Source organism: Sorex fumeus, unplaced genomic scaffold (genome assembly GCF_029834395.1).
Source record: "Sorex fumeus unplaced genomic scaffold, SorFum_2.1 ptg000008l, whole genome shotgun sequence".
Lineage (NCBI taxonomy): Eukaryota > Metazoa > Chordata > Mammalia > Eulipotyphla > Soricidae > Sorex > Sorex fumeus.
In genome coordinates, this window is record NW_026606065.1 from 78,656,414 (window position 1) to 78,677,687 (window position 21,274).

The window sequence follows — 21,274 nt, forward strand, 5'->3', positions numbered from 1 at the left end:
GGAAATGGGTCATTTGTGTCTCCCTGGAAGTACAAGCTTGCCACAGAGTTTAGGGGATGATTATTTTGTTTCGTAAAATGACTTTGACTGTGTGGAAGAGTTCACTGCCAGGTTCATTCTCTGCAGGTTTCTCTGGGCCCCGTGTACAGACCATAGGTGTGTCAGGCAGCCGCTCCGCCTGTTGCCAGGGCCCCAGGTCTGCATCTCCTGGGGATGGGCTGCGTGTCACTCGCACTCCTCTTAACCGAAGGTGCGGCCACCCTAGGCCCTGATTAAAGGCTGAGGTGAAAGCCACTTGTGCTGTCCAGCGTATCTGGGAACCAGCTAGTACACAGCACTCCGCAGAATTCACGGCCCGGAAAGGTGGCCTGGATGAGTCAGCGCTATCTGGTCCATGGCAAGCTGGCCCTATCGGTCTTGCCCATCCTCACTGGACTTGCCGTGAGACAGGGGGACCATTCCTTGCAGGCTGTCTGTGGCTTCTTCAGAAGGCAGATCAGAGGGCCAGGGAGATGGTGCAGGGGTGAAGACATTGGCCTTACGCTCAGCCAGGCCCGTTTCTATCCCCAGCACCACGTATGATCCCCCGAGCTCCACCTGGAGTCAGCCCTGAGCACCACCTTGGTGTGAATCAATTAAAACAGCCCCAGAAAGCAAGCAGACCAGCTCCGCCCTGTGACTGCTCGTCTCCACACTCAGCCTGGGCCTCCTGTTGGGGTTTGGAGCATCTGCACAGCTTTCTTGAATTCAGGGCTCCACAGCAGAACTAATGGCACCTCTCGCTTCACTTTGCAGGTGAATGTCCTCCTGTCAGCGTCTAAGTAAGCAGGCCGCTGGCTTGGTGTGTCCATGGACTGTCTGGTGGGGGTGGCCGGGAGGCCGGAGGGACGCCGAGGCCGTGTGTGGGGGCTTGTTTCTGAGAGCCACACTTGCGTGCTGCTCAGTGCTGACCGGAGAGCGAAACTGAAGCCACACCTTGAGAGACTGGTCCTTCCCTCTTGAAAACATCCAAATGCCAAAGATGCATCATCTCTGGGTGATGGTGCCTGCCTTGTTGAAGTTGGTCGCAAGAATTATCCATCGTTTGGGCCGTAGCCCTGATAGGGCCATGGTCACATGGTTCTTAGCAAAAGATGTGCAATGGAAATAGCTTCCAAATGCGTAGTGCAGAGAACGTTACAGAAACACAGCTTGTTAGAAAGCTCCTAAGATTAAGGTTTCTCCGAGCGTGAAACACAGCAACACTTTCCACCACTGAGCATTCCACAGTGACTATTGCTATAACTTTGTTGTTACTTCCCAAAATGTCATTTCCCCACTCCAATGTGATGTTTCTCCTGGCCCTTGGAAGTGTTCTCTCTGGAAATTCAGGGTGTTACCTGGCAGTGGGGCTGACCTGAGGCTGTTTCCAGCGCAAGGCCCTCATGTCGGAACCCCCGACTTCGCACCCCTTAGGTGCAGCTCGTAGGTGCAAAAGTATTCAGAAAGCCCAGGGCAGCCGTCTCATGCTCCGCACGTGAGCCACTGTTAGAATGTGTGAGGCGCAGTAGTCAGTGTTTGCGAGTGGGAAGGACCAGTTTAAGTGTCTTAAATCGCCAACATGATTTAAGGAGAGGAGGCAGCCCGATGGGCAGCAGACCTCACGCACGAAGGTCGGGGCCCCCACCTCCTGCCTGCTGACTTCATTTCAAAGGTTCTTTGGAAAGGACCTATGATGTGTCCCAGCCTGGTGGCTCTCTCCCTGCCACAGCCGAGACCCAAGGATGGAGACCACGTGCCCCTCAAACCACCCACCCTGGCAGGGAGCATCACGGGGTGCATGCAGGCATTGCTTGGCCAGTACCTCGTTCCTCATGGGATGGTGTTTGCTCTGATGTTGGAGTAAATGCTTGCTATTTGGTCCCAAAGGAATTTTATTTCACACACGTGTGTACACATGGAACCCGAGGCAGCCTGGGGAATGAAACCCGCACACCAGTGATGGGCAGCCAGTGATGGGCACTTGGTGTGCCATGGCGGCAGCCTGCCCAGCCCTGCACAAAGTTTCCCTGCTGCCCGTTTAAACTGGCGACCGGTGTCGATCCGTAAAGCTTAGTACTCTGTATTATGGTCAAAAGGGTCCAGCGTCTTTCTTTGGCACGAAATGAGTGAATTAGGAAGATTGTACCTACTTACACTTTTAAATACATGTTTGATGAATGAAAACACCCAGTTTTGTGTATTATATGTACATTTGATTTTTTAAAATAGCCTTTCCAAAGAAATGAGGGCATGATTATTGTATAATACTATGACTGGCTTAATTAATGTACAGTCCAGAGTGTATTCTTAAGGGTAAAAATATTTGACAGCGCTCTTGTCAAATTCTTGTGTTTTGAATGTTATTTCTGAAACACTGAAATACCTTACAAAGTGCTGCGTAGGTACTAGTGATCCAACTTGTTTGCTAAATGAGTATTTGTTTAAATCTGTACAGTTCAAGTGTTTACTTATACAGAGTGTACATACTTTCAAATAATTAATTTAAAATGCTTTATATTATTTGCTAGAAATTGTTGTTTTTAATAAATGTGGATTTTTAAAAAATAAAGTTTTTTGCTTCCTACTCTACAGTGTTGATTTTCCTTTTTTAATTGATTTTTTTTTTTTCTTTTTGCGTCACACCCTACGATGCTCAGGGGTTACTCCTGGCTGGCTTTGCACTCAGGAATCACTCCTGGAGGTGCTTGGGGGACCATATGGGATGCTGGGAGTCGAACCCGGGTTGGCCGCGTGCAAGGCAAACGCCCTACCTGCTGTGCTATTGCTCCAGCCCCTTTAATTGATATTTTTGAGATAACTCATAAATTCATGTCATTCTAAGAAATAAAAGAGATCCCTTAACTTGTGCCCAGTTTTTCGGGTTTTTTGTTTGTTTGTTTTTGGGCTATACCCGGTGATGCTTAGGGGTTCCTTCTGGCTCTGCACTCAGGAATTACTCCTGGTGGTGCTTGGGGAACCATGTGGGATGCCAGAGATGGAACCCGGGTCAGCCTTATCATGCAAGGCAAATTACCCTCGCCACTGTACTAATGCTCCAGTCCCAACTTATGCCCATTTTCTGAAACAGATCACAAAACTGTAACATACCATAATTAGGAAGTTTGGCATTGTTACACACCACCAATCTTCTGCAGGTTTCTCCAGTTTACTTGAATTATTTGAATTCTTTTTTGTTGTTGTTTGGACTACACCTGGTGCTGCTCAGGGGTTACTCCTGGCTCTGCACCCAGGACTTCCTCCTGGCAGTGCTTAGGGGACCATATGGGTTGCAGAGATTGAATCCGGTTGGCCATGTGCAAGGTGAGGGCCCTACCTGTTGTATTCTCTCTCCAGCCCTTGAATTTTTTGAATTCTTTCTGCAAGATCATTATTTTTGGAAGACATTTGGGAGGCTGGAGAGATAGTACAGTAAGTAAGGTGCTTCCTTTCAGGTGACCTACCTTGGTCTGATCTCTGGCACCCTATATGGTCCCTTAGCATCACCAGGAATAAATCTTTTTTTTTTTCTTTTGGGGTCACATCCGGCGATGACAGGGGTTACTCCTGGCTCTGCACGCAGGAATTATTCCTGGCGGTGTTCAGGGGGACCATATGGGATGCCAGTGATCAAACCTAGGTCACCCTACCTGCTGTGCTATTAAGTAAAGTAAAGGCCCTCCCGTTGATCATCGATTTGCTCGAGCGGGCCCAGTAACGTCTCCATTGGAGACTTTGTTGTTACTGTGCTTGGCATATCGAATACATCACGGGGAGCTTGCCAGGCTCTGCCGTGCTGGCGGGATACTCTCGGTAGCTTGCCGGGCTCTCCGAGAGGGGCGGAGGAATCGAACTCGGGTAGGCCATGTTGGCTGCGTGCAAGGCAAACGCCTTACCGCTGTGCTCCGTCCCTCTCCGGCCTATCTTAACAACCCTTTGCACACTCTGGTGGCAAACTTCCAAAGAATTACAGGAATTTCTGACTTAATGATACTTCTGTTTGCGGGAGGAGGCATACCTGGTGGTTGCTCAGGGTTTATTCCTGCCTCTGCACTTAGGGATCATGCCTTGATGGGCTTGGGACCATATGGGGTGCTGATGGATTGAACCCAGGTCAGCTGTGTGCAAGGCAGGTGCCCTACCCATTGTACTATTGCTCTAGCTCCAATGATACTTGAAAAAAAATTTTTTTTATTGAATTGCAGTGAGATACACACTTACAAAGCTGGTTATGATCGGGTTTCAGTCCATACAATGTCCCAACATCCATTGCTTCACCAGTGTGCAGTTTTCCATCACCATTGTTCCCAGTTTCCTTCCTGTCCCCTCAGTAGCCGCCCCCCCTTCTCTGTGGCAGGCACTTTCCTTTCTCTCTCTCTGAAATTAAGGTTTGCAATACAGATACTGAAAGGTTATCATGTATATCCCTTTACCTACTGTCAATACTCAGTACTTATCCAGAGTGATCATTTCTGACTATTATTGTCATACTGGCCCTTCTCTATTCTAACAGCCCCTCACCCCCCCCCCCCCCCAACACACACACACACACTCTTGTGTCAAGCTGGTAAGCTTCCAACCATTGACTAGTCCTTCTGACCCCTGTTTTTCCTGGCCTTGGATATTAGTCTCATACTATTTTTCTTTTTTTATATCTCAGAAATGAATGCAGTCCTTCTGTATCTGTCCCTCTCTTTCTGACTCATTTCACTTAGCATGATTGATCCTCTCCAGGCCCATTTATATAAGACAATGAATGACATGTCTTTAGATGGGTTTATCAAGACATAAGTGAATCACGTATTGGGGAAGATCTTTCTATATTCTTTTTGGAAGTAAAACATTTTGTTTTCATTCCTTCTCGTCTTAAGAGTAATCTTTACCATTAAACATTTTGGTAGCCTTTGAGTGACACCAGAATATGTGCATTAGTCGCAACAAACTGAAAGAAACTTGTGGAATGTTTGGCATACAGCTTGTGAGTTTTTTGTTTTTTGTTTTTCCCCACCTCACTCTGTGTTTATTCTAAACTTTATTAACTGTTTCTTGGGCTCTCTCAGTCTAAGTGCAATCAGGCAGATTTTAATGATTACTATAAACATACACATACATTTGCTGAACTATCTGCCGGGCTTCCTCTATTAAATTCACAGGACCCAGCAATTGGCAGAGTACATCCAAGTATGAGGAAATTTGCCAAGATAAGACATATGCTGAATCGTAAAACCGACAACAAACAAAATGCAAAACAGATGTGGCGGAGCTGAAGTTCTCTACCAGGGATGATCCTGCCCCATGCAATGTCACAGTGCCACGGGACAGTTTGGTGGTTGTGAGTGGTGGGTGGTTGCGGAGCTATTAATAGCTTCTGTTTCATAGGAAGAGATGCCAAGTATACTATAGTGCACAGAAAAGACACCCCTCAATAGGTAATTATGCACTCCCAGTAGTAGAATAGATACTGGGAAACCCCGCTCATACTGTGGTCCCCAGCACCCCAATCCCAGCACTTGACATCATTGTCCTCAACCCTGGCATTTATTTTGCTTGTTTTCTGCCTTCCCTCCAACTCAGCTTGCCAGGTGCCTGGGGCAGACACTCAAACACACACCAACATAGACTCACACACACTGGACACGACACATACACGTAGACACAGATGCACACACCTGCACACAGACTCACACGTGCTCAGTGGAGGGAGAGACCCGGGTAGGGCCTCCTCCCACTCCCCTCCAGAGAAAGGCCTTGGCCTTGGCCTTTGAGCAGCCCAGAGATGATGCGTTTCTGTGGTCCAGCACTTGCTGTGTTCTCTGTGGCCGCACACTTGGGGCAGTTGTGGGGGAAGGGAGGCGGGGGATGGGCTGTCTGGATTTCTCTAAGTGGCTGCCATCTGGTTGGCTCTTTGCCATTCTCCCTCCCAGCTTGTGAGATCTTCGCCTCAGTCGCCTTGTGAAGAGAGTCCCTGGGGTGGGGTTATTCTCTCCAGCCTTTGACAAGAGCAACAGTTACAAGAGAAGCTGAAAACCCATGTTTCAAGGAGGAGCCTGGTGCCCTCAGTGCTGGTAACAAAATATCCAAGCCCTGGGGGCTGATCACAAAATTATTACAAGACTGTCTATGTACATACAGTAACAGAATCACACCTGCAGGTTTTGGGGAATACCAGGGAAAGGAAAGGGGTGTGTGTGACCCTGAACCCTGTGGAGTGTGCACGGTGCTGAGTGTACTGCCCGGCTCCTTGGCGCCCCTTCACTGACAGCTGAGGTGAGGAGTGGGCTCCGATCCTGTGGCAGAGACCGAGTCACAGCCCACCCTGCTCTCCCAAAGCCTCACAGCCTGTAGCAGTGACCCCAAGACCCCCACCCAGGGCTAGTGCCACATCACCCAGGCCTTCAGGCCAGGTCAGACTGGTGAGAGGAACATTGGGGCGGACTCTGGGCCCACAAGCTGTGGGGACACTAGTTTGTGACTGAGACTGTCTCAGGAGCATTTTTCTTCCAGTGTTCGATAGGAAAGGTGACCCCTCACCCCCACTGCCAACCCGACCAGGACATGAGGGGCACAGAGCTAGAAGAGCCTCTAGGCCTTCATCTTGCCACAGGGAACAGTGGCTTTAGCCGAGACAGTGAGGTGTGACAAACAGTGGCCCTAACTGACAGACACCCATACTGCTGCTCCTGCAACTCTAGTTCTGCTCAGGGGTCCCGGTTTGGGGTCATGACAAGACAGTCCTGTAGCGTGAGGTGTGTGGGAGACCAGGGCCTGGGGGTGACCCTAGGGAGTCTGGGTTCATGGGGGGGAACGGCCCGCTGCTGACTGAGCCCGGAGAAGAGGCTTCCTTTACCATTGTGGCGTAGCTTGGAGTGGAGGTCACGTTGTACTTTGTGGATGTGTGAAAGGCTCACGGTAGAGCGCTGTCCAGGGATTGTGAAGGGCACAGGGTAGAGCGCCATCCAGGGGTGTGTTAAAGGCACACTGTAGGTGTCAGTACAGTGGGTAAGGCAAATGCCTTGCATGCGGCCGACCCAGGTTCAATCCCCGGCATCCCATATGGTCCCCCAGCACTTCCAGGAGTAATTCCTAAGTGCAGAGCCAGGAGTAACCCCTCAGCATTGCAAGGTGTGACCCCCCCAAAAAAAGCCAAAAAAATATTTTTAAAAAGAGGGCCATCTGGGGGTGTGCAAAAGGTAGAGGGTAGTCAGCTCCCAGACACTTCTTCTCCTCTTTTTTGTTTTTCTTTGGGGGCGGCCACACCCAGAAATACTCAGGAATTTTTCTTGGCGGTGCTTGTGGGCTCCTATGGGATGCCGGGGATCAAACCCAGATCAGCTCGTGCAAGGCAAGCACCCTCCCCACTGTCCTATCTCTCCCACCCCATCGACCTACCCTTTGGAACCTTGATTGTCCGTCTCCATATCAAGCTTCCACTGGGCCCTGTGTGCAAGACATATCCTATCCTCCTTATCATGTGGGTCACATCAGGATTAGCACAGAGAGGAAAGTCACGTGAGCAGAGATGCCCAGGACACATCCCAGACAGACACGTGCTGCAGGGCAGGCGACTGAGAGGGCATCTTTCTGATCTGTCACCAGAAACCATCCCCACTATGCCCTCTCCCACGTTCCTTAACCTTTAGGGTTGGTGGCTCTACTAGTAACCAAAAGGGGTCTTGGCAGTCGGCTGTGGTTGGAGAGGACCTGATGTATGCTGGCACGAGCTGTTTCCCTCTGCCCTGGCTGAAGTGGAAGAAGTCAGGGTTAGCATCTGAGAATACAGTTTCTAGATTAGAGGGCAAGAAACTGAGACACGGGCATGGTACAGTGGCTAAGGTGCTTGCTTTGCACGTGGTTGACCAGGTTCCATCCCTGGCATTCCATATGGTCCCCTGAGCACCACCAAGAGTGATTCCTGAGTGCAGAGCCAGAAGAAACCCCTGAGCATCACTAGGGTGGCCTCAAAATGCACAGTCATGGGTCACGGTCCTCCCGTTGTTCATCGATTTGCTCGAGCGGGCCCAGTAACGTCTCCATTGTGACACTTGTTCCTGTGTTTGGCATATCGAATACGTCACGGGGAGCTTGCCAGGATTTGCTGTGTGGGTGAGATACTCTCAGTAGCTTGCCGAGCTCTCCGAGAGGGGTGGAGGAATCGAACCCGGCTTGGCTGAGCTGGCTGCAAGCTAGGCAAACGCCCTACCACTGTGCTATCACTCCAGCCAACAAAAAAACAAAAAAGGAAAACAAGAAACTGAGGCATACGCTCCTTCACTGAGGTCACACAGTGAATAATGGCACCCCCAGGCTTGGGAACAGTATCCCAAGTCAGTGTGAGTCCAGCACAGCCAGGAGAGAGCTCAATGGGCTGAGCACAGATTTGCAGAACAGAGGCCCAGGTTCTATCCACCTCCCTTTGCCCCCCCCCCCATACTGCATGGTCCTCTGAGCACTCTTGGGAGCAGCCCCTGTGTACTGCCAGAGTGCCCCCAACTCCCCTGCCCACCCACAAAGAAGTTCTCATAGGGACTGAAGAGGCAATACAGAGAGTGGGATGCTTGCCTTGTTCGCGGTCAACCCTGGGATCGATCCATGGTACCACATATGGTCCCCTGAGCCCTGTTAGGAGTAATTCCTGAGCACAACTAGGTGTTCCCCCTTCCCCTGCCAAAAAAAAAGAAAGAAAAGAAAGAAAGAAAAAACAGTTTTCATGCAAGGAAAAGCAGAGGCAATGCAGGGCAGATTGTGAGTGGCATGTATTAGCTACAGTGTACACAGAGTTCCAGAATACGGCATTCTGGAATGGCATGTATCAGCTACAGCGTATAGAGTTCCAGAATCCAGGATTCTAGAGTGGCATATATTGGCTAGAGCTCTTAGAGTTCCAGAATCCGGGATTTTAGAGTGGCATGTATGGGCTACAGTGTACAGAGTTCCGGAAGCGGGGGTTCTAGAGTGGCATGTATCAGCTATAGTGTATAGAGTTCTGGAATCTGGGGTTCTAGAGTGGCATGTATTGGCTAGAGCTCTTAGAGTTCCAGATTCCAGGATTCTAAAGTGGCATGTATGGGCTACAGTGTACAGAGTTCCGGAATCCGGGGTTCTAGAGTGGCATGTGTGGGCTACAGTGTACAGAGTTCCGGATTCCAGGATTCTAGAGTGGCATACATTGGCTAGAGCTCTTAGAGTTCCAGATTTCAGGGTTCTAGAGTGGCATGTGTGGGCTACAGTGTACAGAGTTCCAGAATCCGGGCTTCTAGGGAGGCTGGTGTCGTGAGTTCCCAGGCTCCCTGCTCCCAGATTCTGCCTATGCCCTGGAAGCACTTTCGCTCTGTTAACCATGTCGCTGAGGGGGTCCCCACATCTCAAAGCAGCCTTCAAAGACTGTGAGGGCATGGGCAATCCTAAGGCTGCTCCCCGCTCTGCTGCGTCCCCTGGGTGTCAGACTGCAGCGAGAGCATCGAGGGCATGGACACCCACTTGTGGCCCACATATATCTCCTGCTGGGCGCTCATGAAGCCCACCAGGTGGGCCATGCTGACGAGGCTCAGGAGCTTGCTGATCTTGCCCAGGAGGATCTGGATCTTCTGTGCCAGCGTGTTCACCTCCACCTCCAGGATGGGCTTTCCCTTCAGCCTGCTCAGCACCTCCGGGGCCAGGGGCTGCAAGAGGCCACGGAAGCCCAGCTGAGGCTACCCCTGTGCCCCAGGAGGGGGAACCCGCGCCCAGGACCAGGTCTGGCCTGCCAACGTCTCTCCCCAGGGTCTGTCTGTGCCCCCCACTCCGTGCTGCTTCCAGACCCAGTGACTGGGCCTGGGTCTGCACCCTGACCTCACCCCAGACCTGACGGCCATGGACCCTGGATATTGTGGATATTGTCCTCCTGGCCTGTCTCCATGGATCCCCACCCAATAGGAGAGAGAGACCTCACCTCCACCTATGAGTCCCACTTCCCCTCCCACTTGGGATCCTGGAGTGTGTCTGGGTTGCAGAGGGGAAGGCCAAGCCCCCCACTTGTGTGACCCACGGAGGGCTGAGGAAAGGCTGCCTGGAATGGGGCAGCAGGAAGGACACTGTCAGCCCTGCTTCTCTGAGGGTGAGAACTGTGCCGAGCTGCTGAAGTAAGTGTCCTCTGCCCTTCACAGCCAACCTTTGCGCTTCTGTTGGGTTTGGGTCCACCCCCAGCGCTGCTCAGGAATCACTCCAGGTGGGGTTTGGGGCACTCTATATGGGGTGCCCGGGATCCAGCACAGGTTGGCCACGTGCAAGACAAATGCCAACCCCCTATACTCTCCTGGCCCCTAACATGGTCTCCCAGATGGTGACTACGAAAAAATGACCCCTTCGCCTTTCTCGTCCAACTCTGGGATCGATCCTAGGTACCACATATGGTGCCCTGAGCCCCGCCATGAGTAATCCCTGAGTACAACTGGGCGTGCCTGACCCTCCCCCCACCCAAAGCAAAAACAAAAAAACACAAGTTTTCACGCAAGGGAAAGCAGAGGCAATGTAGGTCATGTGGGGAGTGGCATGAGTGTGTGCCTGGAATGTGCATTGTTCTGTGTTCTGAGAGTGAGTCTGAGGGGCAGAAAATGCAGGACTGCCCTACCCCCTCCTCACCCCACACACCCAGGCCTGGGGACACAGATTCTCCCCACAGCACCACCACTGCCACCAGCACTCTCTCTCTCTCTCTCTCTCTCTCTCTCTCTCTCTCTCTCTCTCTCTCTCTCTCTCTCATACATTCCTTCCCTTGGAGAGGGCACAGAGGTCAAGAGTGGACACGCCTGCTGCCATGCTGGGTTTTGTCCAGTTTGGGGGGTGGCTTCTGAGCATCCTCAGAGGCAGACCTCAGGCAGGCAGAGGGCAGCCTGGTCTGCGGGCATGGGGCAGGCAGCTGGAGCGTGGCCCCGAGGCTGGGTGGGCGTGTGCAGGCCTTACCTTGTACTTGGTGCCCAGGTTCAAGGACATGCGCTGCTTTTGGTGGGCGAAGCAGAAGGAGATGTGTCCTTGGTTCTTGATGCGCACCTTGATGTAGCTGTTGATTCGCAGAGAGATGGACTGAAAGGGGGGCGCGTGCACGTGGATGCTCAGGTCCCACCAGTTCCAGGCCTTGGCGGGCTTGTCTTTGGGGAAGTAGAAGCCCAGGCTGGGGCTCAGGCTCACCCTAGACCGGGAAGGTGGCAGGCAGTTGGGACCTCCCCAGCCCACTTCGGGGACCCTCGATGCATCTGCTTCTCCTGCCCCACCTCCCCTTTTCCTCCCCTTCCTCTCCTCCCCCCTCCCCTCTCCCCTCTCCCCCTCCCCCTCCCCCCTCTTCCGTCTCCCCTCTCCTCTCTCCTCCTCCTCCTCCTCCTCCTCCTCCTCCTCCTCCTCCTCCTCCTCCTCCTCCTCCTCCTCCTCCTCCCTTGTCTCTTCTCCACCCCCTTTCCTTTCCCTTTCTTTTCCACCAGAGAGGCTCACAGGGAAAGACCCAGGCCAGAGGGCATCATAAAGAAGGCAGAGCACTGGTCCGGGAGCCCTCATCTGAGCCCTTCCTCTTGCTCTCTCTTCTTTGTCCTCCCACTCCTCCTCCCTCCCTCCCTCCCTCCGCCCCTCCCCTCCCTTGGCCTTCTTTTTTTTTGGGGTCACACCCGGCGTTGCACAGGCATTACTCCTGAGTGCATGAGCCAGGAGTAATTACCCCTGGTGGTGCTCAGGGGACCATATGGAATGCTGGAAATCGAACCTGGGTTGGCCTCGTGCAAGGCAAATGCCCTATCCGCTGTGCTATCGCTCCAGGCCCTTCTCTTGGCCTTCTTGCTGTCACCCTCACACTCTTTAGACTGTGCCCCTCAGACAGGCTGTGTCTTGACAGCCCTGGGCTCCCTGCAGGGGGCCCTTCCCTGGTGCCCATGTCTAGCTGTCTCATCTGTAGTTTCTCAAGGCGGTGAGGGGCTATGAAGGTGCCTCAGACACTAGTTTGCAAGCACTGGGTTCCCTGCTTCCAGAGGAAATGCATCTCTGTGTGAGTGTGTGTATATGTGTGTTAGTCTAAATATGTCCTGGAGTGGGCAAGGCTGTCTGAGTGTTGTGTGTACAAATGCTGAGTTTAAGACTGTGTGAGTATGTATAAATGTATAAGGTTTTGTCTGTGTGAGTGTGAGAGAGAGGGACAGAGCGTGAGTTGAAGTGTTTGCCAGTGTGCAAGGCTGTGTGTTGTGTTTACAAATATGAGTGTGTGTGTGTGAGTGTGTTCTGCATTGTGCAGAGAGGGAGTCTGGATCCAGAAGTAGCCCAAACTGTTGGAGTCTCGGCTCCTGGGTCTGGCAGGCAGGAAACAGGGTACCGACTGTGAGGTGACTTGATAGAGGCTGTCCCCTAGCAGGTGGCAGAGTTAGCATCCACACCCCGTCTGGCTGGGTTCAGAGATGTGTGTCTAGCACCTCAGTCCCCACAGTGTTCTCCATGGCCTGTGTGCTTCCGTGGGAGCTGAGACTGGGGTGGGGTGGTGGTGGGGTGCAGCTGGGAACGTGGGCATCAGGAAAATCAAATATTTAACTTCCGTGCATGTCTGTGACACCCCCTACACACATGCACGTGTACAGAAGCATACACACTTGCACACACACATACACACACTCACATCCATGCACACAGTCATACACACACTCTCAAACACATGCACATAGTCACACCCACACACACTCGCACACATACATGCACACTCAAACACACATATATATACACACATATACCCACATGCACACAAATATACACACACTTGCACACATGCACACATACATCTACACACATCTACACACTCAAATGCACACACATATGCACACACAACTCACATGCACACACACTTGCACACACACACACACACACACACACACGCACACACTGTCTGTCTCCATCCCTCCCTCTTCCCCTGAGAGCAACAGATTCAGGACTCAATAGGCCTGGTTTGCCATGACCTTGAAGGCTGTTGCCAAGAACGAGGGCCCCCCCCCCCCCATCCATGAGGGCACATCAATGGATGACACGGCCATGCTCTAGAAAGGGGTCACTGGTCCCAGAATCTCTGAGAGAGGTCATGGTGTGCTCACACACCCCTGGATGGTCTGGCCCACCCTGATTTGAGGGGGGGGCGTTCTGTCCATGTGGTCCCTCAGTGACCCAGACATCCTCATTGTGGGCCCCTGTGTGCCCTCATTTGCTGCCCACCCCCACTGGACTGTCAGTGCAGAGCGTGATGCTGGCGGCCCTTGCATGCTGCTGTCAGCTGGGGGGCTGTGGCCTGTGCTGGGCAGCAGAGGACAGTCCTTCACCCAGGCCTAGATTACCCCATGTGCCTCATGGCCCACAGAGCAAAGTACATGCTCCTCTGACCCTTCACCACTGGGCCCTGGATGTCCACCCTCAGGGCTCTGTACACAGACACAAGGCTGCGTGGACAGTGAAGACTTCAAAACCTGGTCTTTGGAGCCAGCTCTGTGACACTGAGCAAGTTACATCACCTTTCTGCGCCTCCATTTCAACTATAAAATGCAGATAGCACTTGACTCCTATGATGGCCATACAGGTTCAGTGCCTATCCCTGACAACTTCAGGGCTTCCTGGTTGGCACTGAGGAAGATGACAGAGAGCAATCTTCCACTCGAGTTGAGGCAGATTGCCTCCACCCCTGCCTCCAGCTCCTAATCCTTTACCTGGCCCCCAGACCTCCCTGCCTCTGGTTAGGGGTCTGCAGGTCTGCCTTGATTTGGGGCTACTGGGTTTTGGGCTAAGGCAAAGAATGGGAAGTAGAAATTTAGTATTTAGAGTATTTGGACCTTGCATTTTGTTTTATTTTCTTTTTTTCATTGGGACCACGCTCAGCAGTGCTCAGGCTTTACTCAAGACTGTCCCCTGACGGTGTTTGGTGGACCATGTGTGATGCCAGAGATTTAAATCAGGGATGGTTGCATGCAAGGCAAACACCTTAACCCCTGTTCTATCTCTCTGGCTCCTAGAAGTTGCAGTTGGCAGGATAACCTGCCTATCTTCAAAGCACCACCAGAATAGAGGAGGCATGGTTTTTCCAAGGCAATCCTCACTAGGTTTGACTAAAAAAAAAAAAAGTTGTTGAGATGGGAGCTGGAGTGATAGCATAGTGGGTAGAATGCTTGCCTTGCACACAACTGACCTGGGTTCTGTCCCTGGTACCCCATAAGGTCCCCTGAGAACCTGAGTTCAGAGCCAGGAGTAAATCCTGAGCATCACCAGGTGTGGACCAAAAACAAACAAACAGAAAGGGTGTTGAGATGGAGCCAAATGTAGTAGCCCCTGCGAGTTTGTGATCTCATAACCCGCCCCCCCCCCCCCCAACACACACACACACAGACACAAACTCGAAGGCAATGGTAGGGAAAGGGCAATGAGCCTGCCCGGAGCTCAGGAATTGGGGTCTACTGGCTCATCCTGGTGGCCAGCTCTAACAGCAGTGAGTGCACGTCATGTGAACCAATTCCCCGGACTGAGTGACAGAGTCCTCTGTGAGGCAGAGGCCACACTGGACGGTGCGGGAGAGGGGCATTCACACTTACCAGATCTCCTCCGCCTCATCATAGAAGGTGGCATGGCCAGTGTTGTTGACAAGGCCGCGTATGGTGCGCTTCTTATTGTCTTCCAGAATGACGTACAGCATCTTTTTCTTATGTATTCCCAGCATGAGCATTGCCAGATTTCCCGACGGATAACTGGCCATGGTTAAGGCAAACGCTCCTCCTTGGGGTTTGCTGGAAAAGGCAAAGGACTCAGGCAGGCAGAGGACTCAGGCCTTGGTGATAACACATGCCCCACAAGAAACTGACATCACCACCCCCCCATCGAGGGCCCAGGCACGTGAACACATGAGGATACTAGATCTGGCCTGATCCGTCAGGAAAAAGAATCTGGAAGATGTTCTTATCGCCAGGGTAGAGAGTGGTTTTCCAAACACCGTGTGGAATCTGGGAAGACAAAGAAGCCTGTGAAAGGATTTGCACACTGCCTATCCTGCTCAAGGATGCTCTCATCATGATATGCTTGGAGCCCAACTCCTTCCTCCCTGCTCACTGTCACCCCACTGCCCCTCCATGATGACCCCTATCCAGTCCTACCCCATGATCCACCATCTCATCCATTCCCCATCCTTCCATCCACCCCCACCATCGTTACCCCCTCTTATCCCCACCCCCATTCCCACATCTTCATCACTTGCCCACCTTTACCACCAACTTTCAGGGAAATCTGGACAGGAAATGTCTCTGGGTTCTTGTGTTTATAAATTGAGGAAGTTAATGGGGCTCACTCTGTGTGTGTGTGTGTGTGTGTGTGTGTGTGTGTGTGTGTGTGGTCGCAGTAGAAATCACTAAGGTTGCACACATGTGCAGCAAGTACTTTATTGCTGAGACACATCCTTGGCCCTTAGTTTTCACTTTTGAATTTTTTAATTTTTCTGCTTCTTGGATTACATCCAGCAGTACTCAGATATTACACCTGGCTCTGGACTCAGGAATTACTCCTGGTGGTGCTAGGGGGACCATCTGGCATGCTGGGATTGAACCCTGTTGGTCACATGCAAGGCTAACACCCTACCTGCTATATTACTGCTCTGGCATCTCACTTTTGAATCTATTGTGTCCATCTTTATATGGAGAGTGTGGTAAATTTTTAATAGACTTTATTATTAAAAAAGGATTTAAAAAATTCTAGTTTTGGTAACATGGGTATTATACTGTCAATGTTTTTGACTTTGAGGTACAAAGTCACAGCACCTGAACTACCGCTAAAGTGTCCAGGACACCCCTCACCCCCTCCTTCCCTAATGTTCTTATGATTCTTCTAGTTAACCTCTTCCTAGTTAACTTCTTCCTTTCCCCCCACCTTTCCCTCCAATGCTTGGTAATCTGAGTTTTGTAATCCAATGCCAAGGGCTTGTCGATCTTTAATACTGCCTGTTCTCTTGTAATACCTCCCTCAGTATTCAAACCCCACTACATTTAATACACTTGATGAACCTATGAACCCAAAGTTCATAGTGTACATTAGGAGTGTAATGGAATGGGATGGACTCCTGCTATTGATATTCAATTGGCTTAGACAAACGTGTAATAATGTGCATCAAGCATAACAATATCATAGACTATTTACATTTTTTTATTGAATCACAGTGATAAATACATTCACAGAGTAGTTCATGACTGGATTTCAGTCATATAATGTTCCAACACCCATCCCTTCACAAGTATACTTTTCCTACCACCAGTGGTCCCCATTTTCTTCCTGCCCTCCAATCACAGAGAATATTTTCATCACTATAACAATTCTCTATACCTCACCTACTCAATCTTGTCCCCCAAACCCTCAGTGATAGTTGATTTTTTAAAAGTCTTGGGACCGCACCCAGCTGTGCTCAACCTTTACTCCTGGCTCTGCACTCAGAGATCACTCCTGGTCAGCCTTGGGCACCATATATGGTGCTGGGATCAAACCTGAGTTGGCTGTATGCAAGGCAGTACTATCTCTCCAACCCAATAGTTGGCATTGGTTTTTGTTTTGTTTGGTGGTGGTGGGGGGAGGTCACACTCAATGGTTCCCGGGGCTTACTCCTGTCTGTATGCTCAGAGATCAGTACCCTATCCCCCGTGCTGTCCCTCCAGCCCACTGCTCTTCATGACTAGGGGGCTACAATTGACACATGTGCTAGGTTTGCTCCAGTGTCATAATGGGTATAGTCTTTTCAGCTCCTGATTTTTATAACTATCTCTAAGTGTGTCCTTCCTAGATCATCATGTGATTGGAATCAGAGTGTATGTATCCTTTTCACACTGTCTTCCATGAGTTAGCAACATACATTTAAGTTTTTTTTCCCTGTCTTTCTTTATTGTAGCTTTTTGGTCCACACCAGGTGGTGCTCAGGGGCTATTTCTGGCTGGGTACTCAGGAGTTTCTTCATGGAGGTGCTCAAGGAACCATGTGGTACCAGCAATCAAACCTGGACTCTTGCATACAAGGCATGAGCTGTATAGTCCTTTGAACAATCTCCCCAGTTCCTCCTCCTCCTTCGTGATTTTTTGTTTGTTTTTGTTTTCAGTGACCTGAAAGCTGATTTCATTTTGGTATTGGAAACTATTTCATTGTTTTGGCATAGCACCATTTGTCAATCCATTTCCCATGAGATTGATATTTTTTTTAAAAAAAACTATTTTACACAGTGGTTTACAAAGTTGTTCATAATTCATTTGTTTCAGGCATTCAATGTTCTGACACTAATCCTACCTCCAGTGTGATATTCCCTCCACTATTGTTCTCAGTTTCCCACTCACTCCCAAGTCTGTCTCATGGCAGGTACAAAATGATTTATATTATATTGCTTGTTACGATAAAATGGCAAGTTGAATTGTTGAAAAAATAGTTCAGTAAAAGAAAATTTGTGAAAACTGTTACTTGAGATTGATTTTTGATACAGATTTTAAAGTTATAAGGGAAAGGACCTTTACAGTATAGTATATATTTCCTTTACTCCACTCCCAACTCCTTCTAGTTGCTTAATACAGATCCTGTAGGGATAATGTCTTAAATAACATTAATGGAAAACATAGCCAATCTGCTGATAACCCTCAGGTACAGGTCTGTATCTCTAGATGGGACACACTTGCCTGGATTGTGTTTTGCTGTCTATGGGTCTTAATGGGACCCGGGGCTCAGATCTCCAAGCCTGCTCAGATCAGGACTGGGCCTTCTCTACCCAGATCCCCCATTTTCCAGTAGCTTGTCAGTCACACCCACAAAATGCCCCCAGTACCATGTAATACCATCAATGGCCAAGATCCAGAGACTGTAAAACAAAATTTCCAGAAGCAGCAGCCACAGCCAGGCGACCTCTTATAGTCTAGCCTACTGATGTACCGAAAGCAGCACACATGTGTTTGGTTTTAACATACTTAATTGTATTCTCTTATATACATTATCTGTCCTTCTTGGAGAGCCCAGCAAGCTACCGAGGGTATCCCACCTACACGACAGAGCCTGGCAAGTTCCCTGTGGTGTATTCGATATGCCAAAAACAGTAACAATAACGGGTCTCATTCCCCTGACCCTGAAAGAGCCTTCAATACGGCACTGTTGGGAAGGATGAATAAGGAGAGGCTGCTAAAATTTCAGGTCTGGGACGAATGGAGATGTTACTGGTGCCCGCTCAACCACATCGATGAAGAATGGGATGACAGTAACACAGTGATACAGTGTTGGTTCAGTGATGGTTCTTAACAGCACCTGGTGGCATGGAAGTATGCATCTCATCTGCACCCCAGTCCCCTGCAGTGTGTGAAACCACCACCATGCTCCCACACTCACTTTGGTCTCCTGTATCCATTCTGCTTCTTCTTTCTCCTTATCATCAACAGTCTGAGTCATTTGTGATAGTGGAAGGCTTAAGCGAAATTCAATAACACTCCTTGAAATTCTGATTGTATCTTTGGTAGGAAAGAAGAACACTTATATCTTTCTGTCTCAAGGTAGCAAAGAAGAGTTTGAGGTTTGGGATTGCAATCCTATTCCCCCAGAGATTCAAACGATTGGTGTAGTATTCTGCAGCTATAAAATAATGATCTTATTTGGGGGTATTGTGTTGAGTGAAGTTAGTCAGAGGGAGAGGAAACCAACACAGAATCATCTTTCGCTTATTCATGATATAAAGAAATATAGCAGGGCATAATACATGCCCAAAGGCAACAGAAATTGAGAACTGGTCTTCAGTAGGAAGTTTACCAAGGGGAGGGGGTTAGGATGAGGGGAGGACACTGGGACAATGGTGGAGGGAAATGGACATTCTCAGGGGTGGGGGAGAGTGTTAATGAACTGCTATGCATGAGACCTAATCATTAATAGTATTGCAAACCATGATGCCTAAAATTAAAAAATAGATATCTTAGTACTAGTGTAAAAAATAATGCCTCAAGAATAGATAAAAAGAACAGGTTTTGGTTTTTGTTTTCTCATTTGTTTTTTGGGGGCCACACCTGATGATTCTCAGGTGTTCCTCCTGACTCTGCACTCAGGAATTACTCGTGGAGGTGCTTGGGGGACCATAAGGGGTACCAGGGATAGAATCCTGGCCAGCCATGTGCAAGGTGCCTTACCTGTTGTACTATTTCTCTGGTCCCCAAAGAGCAGGTTTTGAAGAGAGACATTAAGGGTTACATTTTCAATTCATTAAACAATCATTTGTGAATCACATATTCATTGATCACACAGTTATCGCTTTTTTAAAAAATGAACCAATTGGATGTTTTATGCAAAATAACGTATATTTTTCTTAAGGACTGTAGACATGTAAGATACTTGGGAGTACTCAGAAAGTTAGCATCTCCTGATTGGTATGTATCTTCAGTAATGGGAAGTTACTGATATGAAGCTGAGGTCCAGATACTACCAGATTAGTGGGAAGTGGCAGGTGAAGCTCAGACAAGTGTTTTTTTTTTTTTTAAACTGGAAAAAGTGTAGCTGGTAATTCTCTTCATTATGAAAACTCATGCATGCCTATGGACATTGTGGCTCTGTTTACTACAGTCGTGATGAGGAAAGAACCCAGTGTCCATCACAGGTGAGTGGATAAGGAGACCAGAATGCACACAAAACGGACTTACTCAGCTCCGAGGATAGATGAAATCCTGCAGTTCCCTGTAACTTGAGCGGAAGTGCAGGGTGTTAATTTAGATGAAGTGAGTCAGAGGAGGACATATACCCTCTGGTCTCACTCACATTTGGGGTATAAAGAAACGAAGCCAAAAAATAGGCAATGGCAAGTCAAGCGCAAAGCCCCGAAATCTGACGAACTCTCTCTCTCTTTCTCTCTTTCTCTCTCTCTCTCTCTCTCTCTCTCTCTCTCTCTCTCTCTCTCTCTCTGTGTGTGTGCGTGCATGCGCACAGATGAGAAGGGACCCATCCACCATGGAGGGGTATTGGCACGCTGGTGGGAGCAGTTACATTGCGTGCCTACTGCATAGATGCTAATACTATTGTCGTTCATAGTACTTTGATTAAAAACTATAATGTCTCCATGGCTAGAAGTGTTGATGAAAAGGGCGGAAGGATGGGTATGATATGAGAATATAGACATTTGTTTCTTCTTTTTCTTATTTTGTTCTTTGGGTCACAGCTGGCTCTGCACTCAGGAATTACTCCTGGTGGTCCTTGGGGGACAATACGGAATGCAGGGGATTGAACCTGGGTAGACCACGTGCAAGGCAAATGAACTATGCACTGTGCTATTGCTCCATCCCTGACTCTGGTTGCTAAAGAGCACCTAAGAAGACAGTTTCCTTGGCTGGTGACATTTAAGCAAAGACCTGAAGGACTGAGTCATCACAGGAATATTGGGGCCTGAGTCCTCAGCTGAGGAATAGCAAGCACAAAGAAAAGGGTTGAGGTCTCATTCTTCCTTGTAGGATAAACAAGTGGGGTGCCTGGAGAGGAAAACAGCTTTCTTGCCCCATGAAGAATGTGGGCCCTTTCTGGAAGGCAACATAGGTCCAAAGGAGAGTTTAAAAAAGCATCTTTTAATGACCGGGAACAATTAGAAAGCAAAGACATGAGATGTGGGGAGTCAGGGAAATGTGGCCGGTATCTCCTGGGGGCAGGGAGAAAGGTGTTTACTGTGGTTGTGTGGTGTGGGTGAGAACTGTAAGAGGGTCCTGGGGAGGGAAAGGAAAAGCAAGAGCCTTGGCAGCTGAGGTGCTGAGGAGGCGGCTGGCAGCAGAGAGGAAGCATTTGCCCACAGGGAGGTGGGAGAGGTGGGTGGGAGCCCAAGGCACAACTGTGTATCCTCTGAGGAGCATGCTCTTCAGGGCCTCCTGATGCGATGGTACACTTTGTCAGAGAAAAAGGCTAAAGGGAGCCCAGAGGATCAAGGCCCACAGAGAATCTTTTGGAAATTAATAGAATTTCAGAAATGATAATGAACCAGGGGGATAATCTGGGGCTCATTTTTCCCCCTGTCTAAATCCTGAAATCATAGAAATTCGGATTTGTGCTAAATACCTTTGGCCCTTAGGAGAGATTTTATTTATTTTTATTTAAATTTTTTTTAAAGAAGTCTTGTGTCTTTTTATTTTGTTTTGGAGCCACACCTGGAGATGCTCAGGGGTTACTTCTAACTCTGTACCCAGGAATTACTCCTGGTGGTGCTCGGAGGACCATATGGGATGCCAGGGATGGAACCTGACTCAACCATGTGCAAGTTAACAGCCCT

At 49.5% G+C, this 21,274-nt stretch overlaps 2 protein-coding genes across 2 annotated transcripts in view; both read left to right on the forward strand.

Moving 5' to 3' along the window:
* Positions 1-2,606, forward strand: part of COG3 (component of oligomeric golgi complex 3) — a 64,454-nt gene extending 61,848 nt beyond the window's left edge. The window contains exon 23 of the mRNA XM_056108744.1: positions 796-2,606. Within this exon, the coding sequence (XP_055964719.1) occupies positions 796-825 (30 nt within the window). The 3' untranslated portion in view covers positions 826-2,606. The remainder of the gene's footprint in view (positions 1-795) is intronic.
* SLC25A30 (solute carrier family 25 member 30) overlaps positions 1-21,274 on the forward strand; it is a 292,859-nt gene that overhangs the window by 98,806 nt on the left and 172,779 nt on the right. The window lies entirely within an intron of this gene.